Genomic DNA, 24,074 nt, shown 5'->3' on the forward strand with positions numbered 1-24,074 from the left:
TGTCTTTTTGAGACAGGGTCTCCTTGTAGCCCCAGCTGTCCTGGAACTCAGCTGGCCTCGAAGAACTCACAAAGATCCTCCCACCTCTGCCTCCCAAGTGCTGTAATCAAAGGTGTGCACCACCACGCCCAGCTTTTTGAGACACGGTCTCCCTGTAGTTCCAGCTAGCCTGGAACTTGCTATGTAGACCAGGACTCTACAACTTTTTTAAAATTTATTTTTATGTATATGAGTTTTGCCTGCATGTATATAAGTGTACCCCATGTGTGCAATGCCCAAAGAGGCCAAAAGAGAATGCCCTGGAACTGGAGTTGAGAATAGATGTTAACTGACATGTGGGTGCTTGAGAACTGAACCTGGGTCCTCTGCCAGAGCAACCAGTGCTCTTAATCATCGAGCCACCTCTCCAGTCCCCTTTTACCACTTTTTAAAAACCACATACACAAACTCTTGCTTGAAGTAGGTTTCCTCTTCAGTGTTTTTGTTTGTTTGCTTTCACTAAAGAATTCTCTGGTAATTTTGCTAATGGGCTTTAAAACAATTGTTAATGTCAATAGCTCGGTAGTTAATGTCACCCCTGACAGGTATTAGACACTGAATGTATTAAGTGAAGTGTAGTTAAGTAACAGAGCATCTCAGTTTCTTTCTTTACTGTGATGCTTATGCTCACTTTTAAGTGGCTATGAGAATACTGCGTCCTCTAGTGACCACTACAGTAAAGTGATGTTAAAGTACATGTGGAAATGGGACATGCCTGTGGAGCAAGGAAAGGTTTCTATGGAGACATATGTCCCATGGAGGCACTGCCATGGAAATAAGGGGACCGAAGACTAGGAAAGGAATGACACGTTGCAGATTTCCCAAGTGAGCATCCTAAGAAGTCCCAGAAGCTTTCTTTTAGTATTAGTCTGTCTTGCCTTCTCTGCTGTGTCATAGTTTTGCTCTTGGTTTCTCCTGTAGTGCCTGACATAAAGCTTGGGTACTATTAGGCTCCAGACCTCCAACATTAGTGTTGTGTGTCTGCCTGTGCCGTATTCTCTTTAGCTTGTTCTTCAGCCCTTGTTTATTCTTCTCCTGACACCAGGCTCTGCTTGTCCTCACTCCTTCTCCTTCTTCTGCTTAACTTGACCTTCATTTTAGGATGATTCCTTTCACACAGCCCCTCCAGTTTAACAACTGGCTTTTACTAGCTTAGCACACAAGCACTCTGTGCTGGATAGCTTTAGTTGTCAACTTGACACACCTGGGTGGAGGGCGCCTCAGTTGGGGAATTTCCTCCAGTGGCCATATCTGAGGGGTATTTTCTTGGTTATTGAATGATGTGGGAGGGCCCAGCCCACCGTGGGCATTGCCACTCCTGGGCAGGTGGTCCTGTATTGGATAAGAAAGCGGGTTGAGCCGGGCCTGGTGGCACACGCCTTTAATCCCAGGACTCAGGAGGCAGAGGCAGGTAGATCTCTGTGAGACCCTGTATCAAAAAAAAGACCAAAAAAAGAAAGCAGGTTGAGCAGGGGCCAGAGGACCAAGCCAATAAGCAGCATTCGTTCATGGCCTGTACTTCAGCTCCTGCCTCCAATTTCCTACCCTGAGTTCCTACCTTGGGCTCCCTCAGAGATGAACTGTGACCTGAGAGATGTAAGCCTCATAAGCCCTTCCCTCCACAACTTCGTATGGGTCAGAGTGCTTTGTCACAGCAATTGAAGGCAGACTTGAACACCCTCTTCCAGCCTCACTTCGTTCTTCTGTCTGTTCCTCAGTTCTTTTCTCCCTTTCTCCTACTCTCTTGTTCTCTTTTGTGCTTGCTTTCTCTTTCACACCTTAGAACTGCTAAATTCCTAGAATTGGCCACCTTCTTTTTTGTGCCTGTTTGCCCTCCCCTTTTGCACAGCAGACTCTTGGTGAGGTCATCCTTTTCTCAAAACCCATCTTGTCCTCTGGGCAGTCATCCCCCTCTGCGTGGCTCTTTGCTCCTTTGCTCCGCCATGCTGCAGCTCTGCATGGTCTTGTGTGTGTCTTTAGATTTTCATGTGACAATTTGTGGAGAGATGGTGGAGTGTGAGGTTGGTTTGAAAATGGAGGTTTTCGTTAAGAGTATGGTATGGGGTGCATGGTCCCGCGGGGATCGGTCCCCTGGCCTCAGTCGTGCACCCTGGAAGTGCGGCGGGTTCCGTGGGCGTCTGTCTCTGGCCGCGTGTCGCTGTCCGCCGCTTTAGTGCTGAAAGTCTTGCAGCACTGCGGCTCCGCGTCTGTTGTGGCAGCGGGTCTCTCTGCTGCTTCTCCGTGTCTCTGTGGGTCTCTGCTACCGGAGCGTGTCTGGTCGGGTACCGCCCTAATTTCACCCGTGCACTTTCCTCAATATGCGAGTTCCACCGGCCGCTGGACCACGCGGAAATAGTGGGAGGCGTCTAAAGCTAGGGCTCCGCGAGTCGATGACGGAGGAATGCTGCCCCCCGGAGAGGCTGGATCGCCGGCAGTGAGAGAGAGAGAAGGGACTCAGCTTAGTCCGTGTTATAGCTCTTTATTAAATGACTCTGCTTGGCTCCAGGTCTCAGTGTTTCAGCTCCTAGCTCCTAGTGATCCAGCTCTCTATTATTGAGAGAAGACTGGGATATTTTATACTGTAGGGGCAGTGGTAAAAGCTATAGCTGATAGGCACTTTGTGAGATACCATATTTACATATGGGAGTGGGCTCCTGCCATGCTGCCAGACTGCCAGACTGCTTGAAAAATCACACAGGAAAGCATGGTATTTCCAGAACCAGAGGCCATGTTTATGTTGGGGCATTGGCGGGCACTTCAAAAGGTGAGTCAGGAGGATGCTAGGAAAAGCACTCTATTGTTAAAAGGAGTCCTTGCATTTACACCGAGCCCGTGGGCTATCTGGTCATGGAGGAACTTCTACTTCACACAACAGGGGTCCCCAACAGTATGGTGGTGAAAAGACAGTGTAAATATGTGAGAGAAATTATAGGGCTTATTTATAATCCGTTGTGAAGGAAAGAGATGGTTTAGAAAAATATTGGAATGGAGAAAGTGAGGCTTGGAGAACTGTTGGCAGCAAGGAGAACTAGACAGAACAGCAAAGCAGGTATTGAAGGAATTGTCTTAGTCATCTCATTTTATTTTAGAACATACAGAATACTCATTAGGTATAAGGTACAGTTCCCCACTACCCCTCCCCCTCAAAAAAACTCTTTAATTTTACAAAGAAGGTAAAATAGACATTTAGGAAATTTGAGCAAACAGCTTAATAATGGCAACCACATGGTTTGGGTGCTTGAGTGTAGTAGGGAGCAACATGGATAAAAGCCGTGTTCTGGAAAAGTGGAGAGGTGGGAGGTTGAAAGGAGAGTTTTTCATGGTACAGTGTGTGAAAGTCTCTGGGATAAGTAGGATAGGATTTGCAAAACCTAGTAAGAGAAATTTAGAAGGATAAATCAAAGAACTAAATAAACATTTGTAAAGTGGCACACTTAGAAAAGCAGAGACAAAACAATAATAACATTGCCTCATATTTGCTGGAAATCAGAAAGCTTTTTTTTCTTGGTCTTTTTGAGACAGGGTCTCCCTGAAGCCCCAGCTGTTCTGGAACTCACTATGTAGACCAGCCTGGCCTTGAACTCATAGAGATCCCCCTGCCTCTGCCTCCTGAGCACTAGGATTAAGGGTGTGTGCCACCACACCCAGCCCTAGAAGTCAGAAAGTTTTATATATCACCAATCTTTTCATAGTAACAGTGGTTTGAAGAAAACCTAACTGAAGCTGGTTTAGTAATATATTTTGATATGAAATGCTATGATGGTTCTTTATATATCTATCTTACCTATCATGTAGTTATGATAGCACTTTGCGTTAGAATTTTCATGTCAATAGTATTACATCATACCATCAAAAGATCATAATACAACATTGAATGAAATAGAAGCTTATTTTTTGTTACTTATAAGGAGTCTGTCCAGGTGTGGTGGCACATACCTTTAGTCCCAGCATTCAGGAGTTCTGTGGGTTCAAGGCCAGCCTGGTCTACTTAGTGAGTTCCAGGCCAGCTGGGGCTACAGGGAGACCCTGTCTCAAAAAAGACCAACAAAAAGGAGTCTGAAGATTAGCAATATAAATTCATGAGGAAAAGACAGAAGGGCTTAGATTTCTTAGTTTGCACCTTTTGTTTTTGATGAAATTGGCATAGAAGTTTGAGTGGTAGATAATTTAGCTTCTTCAGGACAAGTCCTAGTCTATTATTAGTTCTTTGAAATTATTTCTCGGGTGTTCATATCCAGCTTTTTTAAAATTTTATTTTATGTGTATGTGTGTATTGCCTGCATGTGGGTAAGTGTACCTGTGTCATGCAATGCCCATGGAAGACAGAAGAGGCTGTAGGATCCCCTGGAACTGGAGTTGTGGACAGTTGTTAGCTGCCATGTGGGTGTTGGGATTCGAACCCAGGTCTTCTGCAAGAACAACCAGCGTTTTTAACTGCTAAGCCATCTCTCCAGCCCTCCAGCTTTTATTTTTATTCTTGAGTTTAAGGTTTAAATTCCTCAAATGAAAAATGAGCAGAAATCCTTTTTACTGTTGTCTGAATCCCTTGACCAAGAGAGAGCAAGCCAAGCCAACTTAGGGCCTAGAATTCTAGCCCCACGGCAGGGCATCTGCAGGGAGTCCTTGCCCTATTTGCAGTCCTGCATGGCAGTCTCAGTGGCTTTTCCTCTTTAGTATCAGTATCAGCCTTGGCAGCTGATCCTAAACAAACTCTCCCTTGAAATCTCAGCTACTTCCTTCTCTAAGTTTTTTTTTCCCTGACTTGATTAGGCTTTAGATAGCATTAAAAACTCTTTTTCAAACAGCATGCTAAAATTTACCTTTTCTTCTAAGAAAATTCTTTCTGAATCACAGTTGTCATTAGTGGCTACGTACTGGCAGCTCTTTCCCATCTATTCCAGCATTTATAGTTTCATGGAGTCACTAATAAAGTAGCCTCTTGCTATATTTGCTTAGTCACCATAGCAACAGTGTCTTGGTTAGTATACACCTGGGCAGCTTCCTGCAGTTTGACATGATATACATCTAATAAGTCTGATTTCTACTCAATGGCAACTGGAATTGTTCAGAATGTTTTTTTTAATTTGCTCAATAGAAATTATGTGACCCTTCTCCTGTCTGGTTTGGCACCCATCACGTAGTTGCAGGGTCATAGAAATTTTAATTTAGAAAAATGATTCAGACTGGAGGTTTCTGTCAGTAGCTACCTAGAGAAACAACTCATCCCTTGTTTAAGCAGTTTATTTCATCTCTAGCCTAAACATTTGTTGAAGTCGAAGAAATTGAGGATTACAAATCGAGATTGCTCAATAGCCTTGGGTACTTAGCCTTAAATAATTTCAATTAATTCTGCTTATAAACCTTCAGTGTTTTTTGTTTGTTTTGTTTTTTTTGACACAGTCTCACTCTATAGCCCAGGCTGGCCTAAAACAGAATCCTCTGCCTCTGGTGTGCACTACCACACCCCAAAAGTCTTCAGTTTTTGGTATAATAAAGATAAAAATTGGAAAGCATTTTGTATCACAGTAATGTTTAAGACAGGGTCTTACTTTGTAGCCCTGGCTGTCTCTGCCACCAGAGTGCAGGGATTACCACCGCACCTGACCTCCTATACACTCACTTACTTCAAGTTCCTTTAGACACTGCTTAAACTAACACTTTCATAAATTTATTTCCACTTTTTAAATGTGTTTCCTTCTGATTCATATAGTCCAAACATGTCCTTCAGAAAAAAACACACATTTTCTAACAGACATTTTCTTGGAGAAGATAGTATGTTATTCATGGTGATAACATTTACAGTTTCAAATATCCAGTCTGATCTTAAACAGTACTGATTATTACTGCACCATCTGCTATAAAATACGTAAAAGCTCACTTTAAACCTTCACTTTCTTTCACATCTAAATCACTTCCATCAAACATTCTTTGTACTTTTAAGCCATACACTGTATAGGAATGAAATCCATAAAATCCATTTCCCTTTAATAGTCTCATTGTGATCTTTATAATATTGAACAAGAGGAAACATGGCAATGTTTTAATATTGTTCATCCAAATCTGTGTGTTCATATACATAGCTTTTCATGTTTCCTGCCTAAATCAGTTGTTGAATAGGTTGTTCTAGCAGACCAGGTTGTAGCTTTGGTTTTTACTTGAACCTTATCCTATTTTGTGAACACAGACTTTTTGCTCTTGCCTTCAGCTGGCAACACTATAAAAACCTTTAGTCAGTTATAGAGGAAACTGGAAAATAACAATAATATTACCACAGTTGAAGAAATATTGCAGAAACTTTTGCCTTCCTACTTTTCTTCTGGTGAATCAGCTTCATTGTAGTCAGATACAAAGCTGAATTTGCACAGATCTACATAAATAGCCCAGTCATCATACTGAAGGCTTAGCAAAGTGTATTTTGCTCATGACTTCTTGAACACGCATTATGGCTCCATGTAGCCTATGTTGTAGTTTTTAACTATCTGTGTATTGATACTGTACATTTTGACCTATAGTGATGATCATCTATGACCAACCAGAGCTACATAGCTTTGATATATGTAATTCCGTAGCTATTACAGGCTATAGAATAAGTGAATAAATATGAAGCAGTTTGTAAACAGAAAACCATCAAATCCATAAATCACCAAGACTACTTTTATTCACCTCTTGTTTAGAAATGTTTCCCATATGCTAAATTTAGTTGCCTTTGTATAAGACAGCTATAAGAAATTAGGTTTGAGGGAGTTGCAGAGATGGCTTACCAGTTAAGAACATTAGCTGCGCTTGTAGAGGACCTGGGTTTGGTTTCCAAAACCCACACAGTTGCTCATAACCATCTGTAACTCCAGTTCCAAGGCCACCAACCCACAAGAACAAAGGGAGCAGAAGCGACAAATGGGGTCAGGACAACCAGTGAGCACGACGGAAAAGACCTTCCAGGAGTCAAATTCAGTGGGGTCCAGGAAAAATATAGTGTAAAGGCAGCAGCCAAAGCTTCAGCTGATAGGAGTTCACAGTATGCTTTATTTACATGTGGTTGGGGGATCCTATCATCTGGCTATAGGGCAATGCCTAATTATCATATAGAAAAAACCTGGGGGCAGTTTTATTGCAGGTAACTATTGCAGATAGCTATGTTCCAAATAAGGTCAGGCATCTGTGCTTGGAGGCACTTTCCAGATAGGTCAAGCAGGAAGCCCCTGCTGAGAAAGGAGTTGACCTTAACACTATGGTTCCCCAACTGTATCCAGTACCCTGCTCTTGCTTCTACAGGCATTACATATACAGGTGCACTTACATACATGCAGGGAAAGGACTCATACACATTAAAAAAAAAAATCAGAAAATTTTAATTAAAAAGAAATTAGGTTTGAATTGAACTAAATAATATTTTATATTTTTAGGGAAAAAAACTGAAACATTTCTGAAATACCCTCTTGCATCTATTAACATGAAAAATATTACTTAGTTGCACCCACTATGTGGTTTCTAACCCTATGAAGAAATTTATATAATCTTCTTAGATCGTATTTTAATATGATGAGGAAAATGATTTTTGAGACTAGCTGTAGGTTTTCATAAGTAATCTATATGTTTCAGGGTGTTCTACTCAAATACACATTTACTTTTGTTAAATTCACATACATTCTAGTTTCTACTGATTGAAAGCCATATGAGGCATTGATTTGAGTACCCCAAAGGATTGGATCAGAAGATATATCTATTACATCTAAAGTCCGGTGAGCTGGGCACGGCAGTGCACACCTGTAATCCAGGAGGCTGATTCAAAAGGGCATGGTAGCACATACTTTCAATCCCAGCGCTGGGGAGACAGAGGCAGGCTGATCTCTCATGGCCAGCCTTGTCTACATAGTGAGTTCCAGGCCAGCTGGGGCTACAGGAAGACCCTGCCTCAAAAAAAGATAAAAAAAAAAAGAGAGAGAAAGACAAAAACTTAAATAAAACCCAGTGAATTTTTTGAACCAAATATATAGTTATTCAAAACTCTAAACTACCAAAATTTTATATCTTTCAGTACAATGCTAAATTATAATTAGTTTTAATTAGCACTTCCTTGAGCATTATGTATTTATATGAATGGCATTTTAAAAGAAAATTACTTACCTTTAAAAGTGTCAGTAAAGAGAAGAATGTTTTTAATTTGATGTAACCAAGCACCCCATCAGAGTAAATAATTAATGAACATAGATTCCTAAGTCATATTCCTAAAATCTAGTGTGTGAATCAGGTAATAACTAAAAAGTGTTCACTTACTGAAGTAATTCCCATATATTTCTGTGCAATATGGGATTCCATTGGTGAGGACAAGTACTCTTAACAGCTGAAGTGTACTGAGCACATCCTTTGAACAGACTGCTTTCTTCTTCCCCCTCCTCTGCCCCCTCCTCCAACCTCTTTCCCCCCACCCCCACCCTCTTAACTTGGGATTGAACCCAGGGGTCTGGAGCATGTAGGCAAGCACTGTACCACTGATCTATATCCCCAGCCCTCACTAAGAGCTCTGTAAGAATTATTTCATTTATTTCTGATACCGTTTTTCTTTGGTACCAAGAGTTTTTAAAAGTTGGCTAACTTGACCACTGTTAGACCCAATTTTAGAACTGGAACTTAAAACTCAACAGTGTAGTTTCCAGCCCTGCCATATGATGGTATGGTACATTCTTTTACTCTGAGCATTATTTAAGACCCTTATGTATGCCATAAATTTACTTTAGTCTCTGATTTTATTTATTTATTTATTTATTTATTTATTTATTTATTTATTTTTATATTTAATTTTGGTCTTTTTGAGACAGAGTGTATGGAGAGAGAGAGAGAGAGAGAAAGAGAGAGAGATTTCTGCATATGTACAGGTGCACTGTGGAGACCAGAGGTTGATGTTGGGGTGTCTTCCTCAGTCACAGTTGACTTTGTTTATTGAGACAGTCTCTCACTGTTGTGCTGTTCCTCATCCCTACCTTCATGCTGGGATAATAGATGTGGACTGCCATGTCTGGCTTCTCTGTGTTTTTCAAGTCTGAAATTGGCATGTCTCTTAATGCCAAAGCTATTCTTTTTTGCTCTCATTAATACTGTTACAAATATTACCAGGCGTAGGGGGCTGGAGAGATGGCTCAGCGGTTAAGAACACTGGTTGTTCTTGCAGAAGACCCGGGTTCAAATCCCAGCACCCACATGGCAGCTAACAGCTGTCCATAACTCCAGTCCCAGGGGATCCTACCTGAGGGCATTGCATGACACGGGTGCACTTACCTACATGCAGGCAATACACACATACACATAAAATAAAAAATTTTTTTTAAAAGCAAATATTACCAGGCCTTTTGATAGAGAAAGGCTTTTATCCCACTTTTGGGAACCATACCAGATTATTTAAACATTTTGCTTTATATTTATTTAAACATAACATTTTTATTTAAACATATTCTAATATTTTCATTAGTATATTAATTACACGTGATAATGGATTTCATTGCAGTGTTTTCCTACTTGTCTTTTGATCATGATCTCTTGTCTCTCTCCTTCCTCTTCCCAACTAGCCCCACTTCTGCTTGCTAATTATGAGTCTCTGCAGTTATTGTTGACTGCTGGGGAAAAGGGCCTTTTCTGACAAAAGCTGACAGCAGTATTAATCTATATCTGTAAGCACACTTATTTAGAAAACAATTTGATGAGCATGATTAGCATTTTACTTTTGTTGGAGTTTGGAGACGAGATCTAGTGAATTCATGGTGATCCTGCCTTAGCCTCTGAATGTTGGGGTTACAGGCATATGCCACCATGCCTAGCTAAAATGAAAATTTCTTAAACAGTGAAATTCTGAAAACATTACTCATCAACCATTGGAGTTGAAGGTAATTTCATTTCTAGCAGAGAAAGAGTAGCTACTTGGTCGTGAATTAGAAGTAATGAATGACCTCTTTTCTTTCACTTCAACCTTTTTCCCCTCATTTGATTGTTTTTTGTTTGTTTTTAATGTATGAGTGTATTGCCTGCATGTTAAGTGCACCCGTGCCCTGTGGTGCTACAGAGGTCAGAAAAGGGTTTCAAATTCCCCTGGAACTGGAGTTAAGGACAGTTCATAGCTGCCATGTAGGTGCTGGGAATCGAACCCAGGTTCTCTGCAAGAGCAGTCAGCGCTCTTAACTGTTGAGCCATCTCTCCAGCCCCTTATTTCTGCTTTTTGCCTGTGCTAAAATAATGGCTTTGTGCAATTATCAAGAAAAGCATAAGCAGCAAGGGATTTCTTCCATCAAATGCAGTAAAATATTTTTAAAAAGAACAGGGTCTCACTATGTGACCCTGTCTGGCTTCAGACTCACAGAGATCCCCCTTCCTCTGCCTTTCTAGTGCTGTTATTTAATCCATGCCCTGCAACTTTTGCTTTTTGAAGTGATCACATTGGCCTCGTGTTCAGACTATGAGATAAGATGTTTATATTTTGTAGTGTTTAGTGGAAATTTTGTACTGCCTAGCTAACAGGTATATTCTCAGGCCTAGTGCTATACTTTTCCTGGAGAAATAAAAATTAGATAAGAGATTGTGTTTCAGGGAAAAACAAGTTAAGCAATAATTAACAACAACAACAAAAGACACTTAGAAGTCTCTTACACTAAATGCCATTTATTTCACCTTACTCCACACTGAAAACTTATGGGTAGCTGTTTTCAAACAAAAATCTAGGAGAAACAAAATCCAGTAGGAATCATCTTTTCCTTAGTGAGTATAGGCCCTACCTTGCTAACTGATGTAATAAATGTATTTTGAATATCATAAATTTTCTTTAAAAACTTTAAAGATTGGGCCTGATGTGGTGGCTCACGTCTTTAATCCCAGCACTTGGGAGGCAGAAGCAGGCAGATCTTTGTGACAGGCCAGCCTGGTCACATGGTGAGTTTGTGGAGAGCTGGGGCTACAGGGAGACCCTGTCTCAAAAAGACAAAGGAGAAAAAAAAAAAAGGTATAAAGATTCAAGCCAGGTGTGGTGGCGCATATCTTTAGTCCCAGCACTGGGGAGGCAGAGGCAGGCGGATCTCTGTGAGTTCCAGGACAGCTGGGGCTACAGGGAGGCCCTGTCTCAAAAAAACCAAAAAAAAAAAAAAAAATAGATAGATAGATGATAGATAATTTACCAAAGTTTAGAGAAGACACCTGAATTTCTTCATTTCTTTATTTTTATTTTACGTGTATGAGTTTTATAGCTGCATATATGTAAGTGCACCCATGTCATGCAATGCCTACAGAAGACAGAAGAGGGCATCAGATACCCTGGAACTGGAGATACAGTTGCTAGACATCATGTGGGTGCTGGGATTTGAACCAGGGTCTTTTGTAAGAGCAGCCAGTGCTCTTAACCGCTGAGCCATCTCTCCAGCCCCTCTTCATTATATTTAGCATTGGATGAGGACTCTTGATTGATTGATTTTTGAGATGGAGATTGTTGGGTTTTGGTTTCAGTTTTTTTTTTTTTTAATGTGTATGACTGTTATGCCTGCATGTGTGTAAGTGCACCCATGTCATGCAATGCCTGAGGAGGTTAGAAGAGGGCGTTTGATCCCCTGGAACTGGAGTTACGGACAGTTGTTAGCTGCCATGTGGGTGGTGGAATTCGAACTCAGATCCTCTACAGGAGCAGCCAGTGCTCTTAACCACTGAGCCATCTCTCTAGTCCCTTTAGATGGGAGTCTTATGTGTTACTCAGACTATCCTCAAACTTGACTCTGGGTGCAAACAGTCCTTCTGCCTCACCTCTGTGCCCAGTGTCTGGGACTATTGGCGTGTGCCCCTGTGCTCTGCTTAGAACCATCTCACACACACACGCATGCACACACACACACACACTCCCCTCCATAAGCCCTATGGTCACTGACAAAGTCATGGTTACAGTGGAATCTAAGTGACTTGAATTATTTTATTCTCATACAGAAGATTTCAGTTTAGTATTGTCTTTCATTAAGAAGGAACTAATGGTTAAATTGTAAAAGTTCCTGGTTTTATAATCCAAAAGTTATCACATTTCTGCATTAAATAGAACAAAATTTTTCCTTCCTCCAGAAGTTCACAGATTCTCCTCAGGATGGGAATGTGGGGATCCAGTGAAAGAATTGCTGTTCCTCAGATGAGCTGCAGTCTCATTGCTGGTGATGATTTCCCACTGGTATTGAACTGCTGTGCTAGTAATGCTGCTGCTGCTTTGCATAAGAAACAGAAAAATATAAACCCTCTGGGATATGAATACATATATCAGAGGGCTGCTAATTAATGACTTATAGATAGTGTATGTAAGGCTGTTTTTGTTGGTTGGGAGTGGGTTGTTGTTGGTTTTTGTTTCGGGGATTTTGTTGTTGTTGTTGTTGTTGTTGTTGTTTTAGGTAAGACAGTAGCCTCTCTCAACATCTTCCTGCACAGTTAGAAGATCTGGTAACACCGAGCCTACATTCCCAAGAGTTGCAGTGGGCTGGGGGTGGGGTGCATGTCCTTTCTAGTTCTCCATCAACCTGACAGGCCCCTGTAGGTATTTGAGATCATGATTCTCTTTCACTGTCCAATAGCCCTTTGATGACACAAGTATTATAGATCTGTGTTGTTCAGTGTGGTAGCCACTAGCCACATGTGGCCCATAAATGCTTGAAATGTGATTGATGTGCCTCAAAACTAAAAATTGAATTTCATTCATTTTGATTGGCTTATTAAAGTATATATGACATGGTATTTTCCTTTATTAGATATTTTCTGTAGAGTGAAATGTTACCCTGAAAACCTTATGCATATCTTCTCCTTTGTGCCAAATCTAAACACTGTATTGTCTAGATTTGACTACCAAATTACCATCTTTCTGATTAAAGACTGCCTAAAACTTCTTTCTTTTTTTCCTTTTTTTTTTTTTTTGGTCTTTTTGAGACAGGGTCTCCTTGTAGCCCCAGCTGTCCGGGTACTCACTACGTAGACCAGGCTGGCCTTGAACTCACAGGGATCCACCTGCCTCTGCCTCCTGAGTGCTGAGATTAAAGGAGTGTGCCACCATGCCCAGCAACTTCTTTCTTTTTTTTTTCTAACTTGTTTAACTCATTAATAACACATGTCTGTTCTAGGCCCCATGCATATGAGCAGGCTAGGCTTCCTGCTTTTATGATACTTCCAAATAATAAATGTTTGTAGGAGAGATGAACATCATGATCATTTACTACTTGCTGTGATCCCTCCAGTAGCCCTGCCAGATTAGGAGATAGTTGAATTACTCAGTTGCAAGCCCTAAATTTGTTCACTCTTTCTCAGATCCACATTGTAGTCGATGAACAAGTACTTACTTATTACAGACCCTGGAACTTCTTATAAGTGAGTGCATTGTCTGAAAGCCGGCTACTTCAGATCTGTTTTGTGTTAGTGATCATCTCAGCTTCCTCCTGGTGTTTTACTACTTCACATGTCCTTTCTTCCCGCCTTCTGTCCACCTGCTCCCAAGCTGTACTTCCAAAACTTCCTTTCCTGGGACCTGACTTTGGATGCTGTGTGCTCTTGCTCACCTGAAGTCCCGTTGCTCACTGCTTTTCATACTCTGCCATCAGACTTGGCTTACTCTCTCACCTTATGAGTGTCAGCCTCCTTCCCTGGGGAAGCCATTTACCTCCTTTCCTTGCTGCTTTCTCTGTTCTCAAAACTGAATTCTAAGACTTAACAAATATGCAATACTTTGTAAAGCTTGTCATTTTAAGAATAGCAAATTGTAATTAAATATAACTATAGCACAAAACACAGGTGAATGCTACAGTGATGTTTACAACATGAAATGACTCCTACATTGGTAGTTGCTGATGGGAACGTTTGTGCTCTGTGTTGTTTGTAATTGTTCATCTCTCTTGTTGATAACCAAACTGAGAAGGCAATATTGCTAAGATGTGAAAATAGTGTACGTATACAGAATCAGGCATTATTGTGGTATTTGCTAATATGAGATTCTGCCTTTTCCTTATGATTTAATTGTCCAGTAAAGGTGTTGTTTATTCATTTGCTCAACAAACATTTATTGAATTGCTGTTATATGAGGAACATCGTACTTACAAATGAGTGATTGGAAAACTTAACTAAAACGTAGAGACTTCTCTTTCTAAATCTGCCAACAACTTAAATTTAGCATTTTTTGGTAGAGCTTAACAATGTTCATATTTTAAAATATTTTTGAGGTGGGCTGTATATGTTTTTAGCATAAACTTTACATTTTAAAATATATTGGGTGTATGACTTTAATCCAGCACTTGGGAGGCGGAGGCAGGTGGATCTGAGTTTGACAGCTAGAGATAAAGGGAGACCCCCTCTCAAAAAAAAGCATAGTAGGGGAGAGAGGTCTCAGTGGTTAAAAGCACTGGCTCAATTCTCAGCATCCACATGGCAGCTGACAACTGTAACTCCAGTTCGAGGGGAATCCTATGCCCTCTTCTGACCTCTGAGGGTATTGCACAACACATGTGCACATATATATGCAGGCAACACACTCGTGTACATAAAATAAAAATAATAAATTTTACAAATAAATAAAAGCATAGTAATGAAGCTCTTTAAAGTATATGATAGGTCTGTGAACCATGGTTATGGCTTAATATGACTAGTGATACTTAATAGAAATGTTTTAGGGAGATAAAAAGGAGACTATGTATTGTCTTTCTGTAGAATTGGATTAGTTGTAGATAAGTTGATGACTATCAAGAAGAAACTAATGAACTAGAAATAATTGATAAAGACCCACAGCATAAACTGGTCGTGGCAATGCATACCTGTAGAGGCAAGAGGAGAGAAGCTCAGAGTCATTTTCCACTGTATAGCAGGCTCAAGACCAGCCTGGGCTATAAGACCCAATCTCAAAATATAAATACTTTCTTTGCTTATTTTCAGCTAAATTCTGTGGGATTTTAAATAGAGTCTGTGTTCTGTAACATGTCTTTGTATGAACCATATAGAGTGATGGTTTGAGTTACACTTCTAATTTTGCATGCTGTGAGGAAAAGGTAAGATAGGGATGTGGGTAAAGTTCTTTAAACAGTTTCTAGCACATAGTAAGGACTCTAAATGTCTGTTATGTCAGTTTCAGTTGTCATTTACAGTTGTTTCAGCTTTTAGGCCATGTAGACTTTAAGCTTTTTCTTTTAGATATATAAACTCTTTAAATAATCTTAGAAAGACACATAATTGAGTGGATTGGTTGTGACTATTCCCTTTATATAGGGAATAAACTATATATAAAATACAAACTTTATGAATAAAACTACATAGCCAAAGTTACACAGTGATAGTAGTTGTTAGCTGTTATTTCTTCTCCAGAGAAATGAGTTTTCTTGATATTGTTGTACATTAAATGGTTATTTTCTACTTTAATGTATCGGGAAGAAAAAAATGTTAATTTTTCAGTTCTCTGAATTTTCAGCTAGAGTGATTTTTTTTTTTTTTTTTTTTTTTTTTTTTTTTAAAAAAAAAAAAAAAAAAAAAAAAAAAAATTCTAGTAAAACATGGTTATAGTTACCAAAGCCAGAAGTCTGAGCTCAGCTGCTCAGTTATTCTTACTCCTTTACCCCTAGATTCAGTTATGTTCCAGTTTCTACTAAGTATATCTTCAAATTATTTCCTAGTTTGCTCAGCTCCTGGAGCTTTGTCCTAATGCAAACAAGGATTACCTGTCCTCTGGATTGGTATAGTAGCTCCCTGGGCTCTCACCTCCAGGTGTGACCCATGTTGTTAATGGGCCCCTAGGGTTTATAGTTCCTCCAGAAGCTCCATGCAGGGATTGAGGATGGGTCATGCACAGGAGCCTGAACCACATGCTTATTTCCTAACTTCTCTTTCATCTTCTACAGAAATTGGGACACTGTTGCAAACAAGACAGGTTGATAATTTCTATTTTTCTATTTTTTAGTTTTTGTCAGAACTGTCAGAACTGTAAATAAATTTTGGCTACAACTGTAAATAGATTCATTTTTTCATTTTACTGTTCTAAATAGCAGTCAGAGGAGTGTTTTTGAAACACAAATTTGTTTACTGTCTTGCTTTAAAATTCTGGTTTTCCAGTAATCTGAAGATTTAAAAATACCTAAGACAGCTCATATATACTACATGATTTTCTACTTTCTAGATTTCACTTCATATAAGTTACTTTAAAGGTAAGCTTCCTGAATGTAACATTAAGTTTAACTACATAAAAGTCACAAACTTTGACAGTTAAGTATGGTCTGTGACTGCCATAGCAATTATCTTATAGATAATTGGGGGACTATACTTTGAAAGTATAGTCACACATCTTATAGATGTGTTTCCAAGTACTTTCTTGGTGATTAGGAGAAAAAAAAAAATTTTTTTTTTTTTTGATCTTTTTGAGACAGGGTCTCCCTGTAGCTCCAGGTGCCTGCAACTCACTCTGTAGACCAGGCTGGCCTCCAACTCACAGTGGATCCGCCTGCCTCTGCCTCCTAAGTGCTGGGATTAAAGGCGTGTACCACCACACCCAGCTAAGGGAAAAAATAATTTTTTTTTAAAGTAAGATTTTCTAAGAATGTCTATATATGTTCTGAATTAATTGTCCTGTAGTAGCTTTTGGTCTTTTTGAGACAGGGTTTCTCTGCAGCCTCAGCTGGCCTAGACCTCACTATGTAGACCAGGCTGGCCTTGAATTTACAGAGATCTATCTGCCTGCCTCGGTGTTCAAAGTGCTGGGATTAAAGGGTATGCACCACCACACCTGGTGTCCTGTAGTAGTTTTAGGAGTTAACACCAAGTATTTTTTTAAAGTCATTCATAAAACAAAGGTGACCAAAATACTGTATTTCTGGTAACTTTCTTGAAAATAACCCTGTGTTTTTAAATGTTCTGAAAAGTTAAGAGCTAGTCTTAGAAATGACCAGGACACTGAAGCAGTTGGCTTTCTCTGCATTCAGCCGAATACCTCTGCGTGTATTTGACCGCTCTGCTTTATGAACTGAGTATTTCTAAATTCCATTACTTTGAAAACCCCCAGTAATCCTTGTTTTGACTTTGAAAGTATAGTGAGGTCGGCAGTGTTTAATTTAGTACATTGTTCAGTGATAAAAGGAGTTGCAAAGTGCTCTGCCACTTCATGAGATAATGTTAAGTGAATTATTTAGTGTTAAGTAAAAATGCTCCTAAATTATTTTAAACTATTCAAGGTTAGTGAAAGTATTTTAAGACTTAGTTCTTTTTAATTGTATTGCCTTTTCAGTCCATAGATTAACCTTTTGAATTTTGAATCAGAGGATGTCTTCTTTTAATTAAAACAAAACCCTAGGAATTGGCTTTTTAAATGAATGTATAATGGAAAAGTTGAATTTTTATATGCTCTATTTATTTAAAAGAAAACGTGTTACTTTACTTAAAAGACTCAGTATTTTGAAAATAAATGTGGCAGGACATCTCCAGATGATGAAATTGACCTTTAGAGTTGAAAGGAAGATGTGCTGCATGAACTTGAATCAGGATGCAGAGGTTGCAAATCAATTCAAGTGGAAGCCCATGAGAGGAAAAAGCTCTTGTGTATAAAGAAGCACTCTCAAACTCAAACTCTGAGAACTCCTCAAACTGTAGAGTAATGGCAGCAGTTGTTTAATGAGGAAGAAAGGAGCTAGCACCTGCCCCTCCTTCATTCCTACTGAGATCCTCATGGAGTGAGGTGGTTATAACAAGGAAAATCATCTGATGATACCTGAGGGTTGGAGAGGCTAGTCCCATTGAACGGTTTGCATTGGGAAGAGGGGCTATGGTTAGAACACAGAGGTGAGCTTAGAAGCAGGCTGTTACTAAATTTTCCCTGTTGGTTTTTGTTTTGTCAAGGAGTTGCACATGTCCAGTTCTAGCACTTTGAACGTTGCTCATCTGTCTTCCATCACTCTTCTCTTTCAAGAGGTATATCCCTTAGTCTGTTTGAGACATCTCATCTTAGAGGAGTCACTTTATCCTTTCTGCCTTACTTACGAGGCTGAGCAGCACTGCACTGCTTAGCACTGCTTAGCCTCAAAGCACACCTTGGTATCTGCACCATCAGTTGTCTTAATGCTACCTGCCTTATCAGTGTACTGATTATGATCTCTTCCCATCTTCATAGAGTTACACTTAACAATAAAAAATCAATTCCCAGGAACTAGAGAGAGGTGGCTCAGTGATTAAGCACTCTTGCTGCTCTTCCAGAGGACCTCAGTTCAAATCCTACATGGCAACTCACAACTGTCTGTAACTCTAGTACCAGAGGAACTGACACCTTCCTCTGTGTAGGCACCAGGCATGCATTTATACACATAAAATAAAAATAAGTCTTTAACTTTAAAAGACTTTTTTTTTAAGTTGGATAGTCAGTTCTCTAACCTGGTTCTCAATTTCTTTGCTATATCATTTGTATCCATTAATTCCTTTTAGACTTATTTTCCTTCTTACTAAATCACATCCTTGAGTAGTTATCTCAAGTAGGATCCGTGAATGGTAAACTGAAGTTGTTTTCCAAATATACAGTTTTTTTTTTATCTTTTTGAGACAGGGTCTCCCTGTAGCCCTAGCTGGCCTGGATTCACTGTGGAGACGAGCTGGTACTTTATTTCTTGTCAGGATAGTATAAGCTTTGAATTAATTACTTAATTTTAAATAATGTAGTTTAAGGAAATTCATTTTTACTTGCAGGGTTGTTTTTTTGTTTGTTTGTTTTGTTTTTGTTGTTGTTTTTCCTGTAAGCATAAAGCTGATTAGGTTTCATAGTTTTAGAACAGAGTTACAGAGTATAATGGGATAACTTGTATGTTCAGCTTTTGGAACTGATTTTCACATTATAGTCATATATTCAGTGTTTTGGAGTATTACGGCTAATATGGTATTCTGAGGTTACTTACTTACATGTTATTAATTGGCATTTATTGAATAAAAATTATAGAAATAACTACAGAATTCACTCTACTAAACAAGTGTATTTATAATACCTTCTGTTTTTTTCAGATTACAAATAGAAGAATCTTCCAAACCTGTAAGGCTGTCACAACAACTGGACAAAGTTGTAACGACCAATTACAAGCCTGTTGCTAATCATCAGTACAACGTAAGTCTTCTGTTATTGTTCTTGTCAGCATCGTAGTCTTGGTTTCTGAAAGGACCTGAGCAGTTGTGTACCTTGGGATCGGGTGCTTGAGTACCTAGGCCATAGTCAGTGAGGAATATGCCAGCATGCTTAAGCCCAGAAAAAGTGCTTGTTCTACACCATGAGCTGTGTGACGGAAGGGAGACACTGTCCAGGCTGCCCTTGATCAGGATTTATACAGGCATAAAACACTTCAGTTCTCACTGTTTGTAATCACAGTGTACTACATAAATATTAATTCTGTTATTTTTATTTTCTATACCACTGTAATTTATCATATCAGTTTTTAATGTGTTGACAAAAAATATACAATTGTGTGTCTCTTTTAGCAAAATTATTTGATTTGGGGGGGCGGTCTTTTTGAGACAGGGTCTCCCTGTAGTCCCAGCTGGCCTGGAACTCACTATCAGACCAGGCTGGCCTGGAATTCACAGACATCTGCCTGCCTCTGCCTCCAGAGTGCTAGGATTAAAGGCATGTACCACTATGCCCAGCTTTATTTGAAAATTTTAAAGACCCTATAGTATAGCAATGATCGTCTTCTTCACTGATTTTGTTGTTGTTTATTGGGTTTGTTTTTGTTTTTGTCTTTTGAGACAGGGTCTTACTATGCAGCCCAGAGTGATCTAGAACTCACTATGTAAATCAGACTGGCCTCACTCTCAGAGAGACCTGCCTGCCTCTGCCTCCAGAGTGCTGGGACTGCAGGTGTGCACCACCACACCCAGCCCAATTCCTCACTGATTATTAAAATCATTTTGCTTCATTTTGGGGGCATTTTTATGGTTCATTACTGCTGTGCAAAGTGAGGACTGCCTGTGTGTTTTTTAAAACCTCTTATTGAAGCACATATATACTGCATGTATAATAATATAGTAGTAATTTCTATGTAAATTGTCTTATTATTAGGTATGCTAGCATATTGTGTTAGTTACTATTGTGAATTCCTCATAAATAATGACTTGTCATTTTCATTCCTACTCCTTGAAGTAACTACTACCATTACCCACAGTTTATGTACAAGTGAGTTCACCCAACTAAAAACTGACCTATCCAAATATTTGCCTTAGCAGCCAAACTCTTAGTTGTTGTATATGTTGCCATAGTACATTAGCAATACTAAAAGAGATCAATCTTGTGCCTTTATGCAGTCTCTGTGCTAGTCCTTTTTTAGCAAAAGTTTGTTACTGTCTAGGTCTTGATTGGGTTCATTTTCTTTCACTAGTTAAAGAATTAAAAGGCAGGAAGACTCTCAGGCACAGCAGGTAACAAACTTTATTAAAAGTAAACACATATATACATATATACACTCACACAGAGAGCAGTAGTACCACAAGTGGAGAGGTGATTTAGAAATCAAAAAATCCAAAGCCCATAGGAAGGCCTGCGTCTTTCAAGCATTCTTGGTGGTATAGATCAACTTAAATGAAGAAGATAGGGTTAATAGGCCACTGCTCCAAACTGAGATATGTCCATGACTGACCTTGACTAAACTGATCTAGACCAGTCAGTCAGAAGAGGGGCCCTGCTGGTGGGAGAAAAGGCCCCTAGGGCTTTATCTTGGTGAAGAAGTAGCTGGAAGTTTGTCATCTTTGTTACTTCTCAGTGGCAGTTCTCTCTGACTGACTTTTAGGGTCTTGGGTTTACTATGGTACCCTCACATTTTCAGCTTGTTAAGTTTGGTAATAAATTCAGACTTGTAGATATACTATCAACTACTGAAATAAACATATGAATAGGTGGGAAAACTGGCACTTTTCTTCTAAAATGATCTCTATCAGTCACTCCAAGAAGTAGAAACGATAAGGGAATCAGATCTGACAAGAACTTGGCTCTTCAAAAATGGAAATTATCCATATCATTTTAAGTATGGCTTGTCTTTCCTTGTCTTTAATGATGACTCAGTTGTGTCATTCTTATGGATTGAAACAACTCCAAATATTTTAAGGAAAAAGGAATTTAATGTAGCGAATTGGTTACAGATATTTTATGAATACAAAAAGGAGGGGTCATAATCATGAAAAGGAAAGAGGTTGGCTGCCAGAGATCAGAAAGCTGTGACTGTGATAGATGATTCTGCTGATAGCAAAGGAAAAAAATATTCCCTTCCTCCTCCTGTCATTTTCCCATTGGCATAATGGCAGCTGGAAACCACCTAGCAATGTAGCCTACTAGGCTTCTGCCACCACCAACAGCAAGATCTGGAGCTGACTGCTTTAACTATGAAAATAACTGGCCCTTTAACCTGTGTGTGGTTTGTGCCTTATTATATTAGCTCTTGCCAATATAAAACTTTCTGAGTTTGCAATACTTTTGAAAACTATTTAGAACATGAAGACAGATCACTATATATATATATAATCTTTTCAAATCATTTTGAAAGCATACAATAAGGTGTTTGGGGAGGGAAGTGGAGGGGAAGAGGTTGTGTATATATATGTACGTGTGGAATCCAGAGGTCTACATCAAGCATTTTCCTTTGTGTATGTGTATTTGTGTATATGTGTGCATGTTGAAAGTCTACACTGAGTGTCTTCCTCTATCACTCTGCACCATATTTTTTTGAGACATGGTCTCTTAGAGAGTTCATTCTTTCAGCTAGCCTGGCCGGCCTACTAAGCCATCTCTCCAGCCCTCCATAAGGTATTTCATAGTTTCAGCAAATTTAATTTTATTTTCAGAATAATATGCGCTTTTATTTATGTTGTCTGTAACTTGTAATATTTATATAGAAGGATGTTTGGTAATTTAAAAAGATATTTATAAATATAAACATATTTATATATGATTCATGCCTTAATTTTTTTTTAACTGATAGAGGTGTTAAATAAAAAAAAAGCCAGGCAGGGTAACTCATACCTTTGATCCCAGCACTCAGGAGGCAGAGGCAGGCGGATCTCTGTGAGATCAAGGCCTGTGTGGTCTATGTAGTGAGTTCCAGGCCAACTGTGGCTGCAGGAAAGACCCTATCTCAAAAAAACAAAAACAAAAAAAGAGTGGGAAGGGCTGGAGATATGGATCAGTTGATAGAGTGCTTGCCTAGCAAGCTTTAAACCTTAGGTTTGAACCCCTCTCTGCACTGAATAAAACTGGAGCTTGGTGGCATATGCCTGTAATCCTAACACTCTGGAGGTGAAAACAGTAAGATGAGAAGTTCAAGGTCATCCTCAGCTATATAGCAAGTACAGGGGACATGAGAGTATCTGGTTAACTTGTTTATGTCATCATCTCCCCGTGTAAATTTCACATGTAGTCTGTGGTCTAAACTAGTCCTCTGTTTAGATGATGGTTCTCAATGTGGCTTATGTACTAGAATCACCCAGGAAGGGTGATTTTCTTAAGAAGGAAAAATGCCTCCAGAAATTAACAGGTCTAATGTGGCATGTGTTTTACGCTCCCTAGGTTATTCTAGTATGCTGCCACTGATCCAGAGATTTTCCAGAGACATAGGAACTTTTTATAGTTGTCTGCCATCTGTTGAGAAGGGGATGGAACTCTGTAATAGTACCAGCAGGGGACCAGAAAGTCTCTTCCGAACTTAAGATAAATCTTCTAGTTTTTGTTATTATCCCTGTCCTCTTGCTTCTAAGTTTGATAAAGGACTTTTAAATCTAACTTTTTGTCAAAAAACGATAGAGAAACTAAGAAAATCCCACCTACAAAGCATTCATTGAAATACCAGGATTATTACATAAAACCTTCAGGTAACACACACACACACACACACACACACACACACACACACACACACACCTGCAACTAAGAAGAAAATTTCTTTTTATGTATATTCTGTTCCCTTCCATGTGGCAGCCAACTGTTGGTTCCAGAACTAAGGGTGTTGAACTTTCTGTTTTTTAAAGTTAGATGCATAAAGTTTTTATTTTGTTTATTAAAATAAATGCCTACAGGACTATATATTATATTACTGAATATTATTATATTCAGTAATATTTGCCTGCCATAGGCTGTAGTATAAGAATACTACATGCCTTGTCCATTTGAATTTGCATGCCAAGGACTGGCCTGCTCTCAAGAATTAATTTCCTCCCAAGGGATGATGACATACTAAGCAGAAATAGAAGCCTTGGTGGAGGAGAGGGGGAAGTAACTTTCACAAGGATTTAAAATGCAAAACCATGGTAGTCATGGCTGTCACCATCTCTTCAGAAGTTAAAAGCCTCACAAAGAGTGCCTTGACAAAGGAATCAAGGCATTTCTGCAAACAACATTCTAGAAATTTACAGACACCGGAATTATATTATTTTAATTGGTAGTGGGTGGCATTTATAATTTTAGTCAGTGATTAAGATTTCAGTAATGATGGTTGAGCATCTCTATACCACATCTCAATTCATTTTCAATGTGGTTGCATTTTAATCTTGAATACCTTGTTTTCTAGAGAAAGTAAAATAAATTGCATATGATAGCTTTTCTGGATTATTAAAATGTATGGCTGCAGAATTAAGTTTAAGGTGCTTTCTGACTTGGCATTTGTTTCTAAGACGTTGGTTATGCAGTGATCTGTGGTCAGTGAAGGCAGATAATAGGTCAGAATTTGGACTGTGAACCGTAAGTTATCCGTAGTGTAGACCCTAAGGACAGTGAATACATGTTTTTTCTTGTTAACTTTTAATTAATTAATTAATTAATTAATTTTTGAGACAGGATCTCCCTGTAGCCCCAAATGGCCTGGAACTCACAGGGATCCCCCACCCCCACCTGTCTCTGCTTCCTGAGTGCTAGGATTAAAGGTATGTGCCACCACGCCCAACTTCTTGTAGGGTTACATTTCTAGTGCAGAAAAAGCTCTCTTAATGCAGGGTGGTGCTTCCACTTTTATCATGGTTATTATTTTGTATGTTTGACTTTTCAGATTGTCCTTTGTTTGGTTATTGGGGATTTT

The 24,074-nt window shown here is 39.3% G+C and overlaps 1 protein-coding gene across 1 annotated transcript in view; it reads left to right on the forward strand.

Annotated features, from left to right (window-relative positions):
• Nucleotides 1–24,074, forward strand: part of Gtf2f2 (general transcription factor IIF subunit 2) — a 158,613-nt gene that overhangs the window by 113,049 nt on the left and 21,490 nt on the right. The window contains exon 6 of the mRNA XM_008827715.3: nt 19,033–19,132. Within this exon, the coding sequence (XP_008825937.1) occupies nt 19,033–19,132 (100 nt within the window). The remainder of the gene's footprint in view (nt 1–19,032; nt 19,133–24,074) is intronic.

Source organism: Nannospalax galili, unplaced genomic scaffold, assembly GCF_000622305.1.
Source record: "Nannospalax galili isolate Female #2095 unplaced genomic scaffold, S.galili_v1.0 scaffold430, whole genome shotgun sequence".
NCBI classification, from domain to species: Eukaryota; Metazoa; Chordata; class Mammalia; order Rodentia; family Spalacidae; genus Nannospalax; species Nannospalax galili.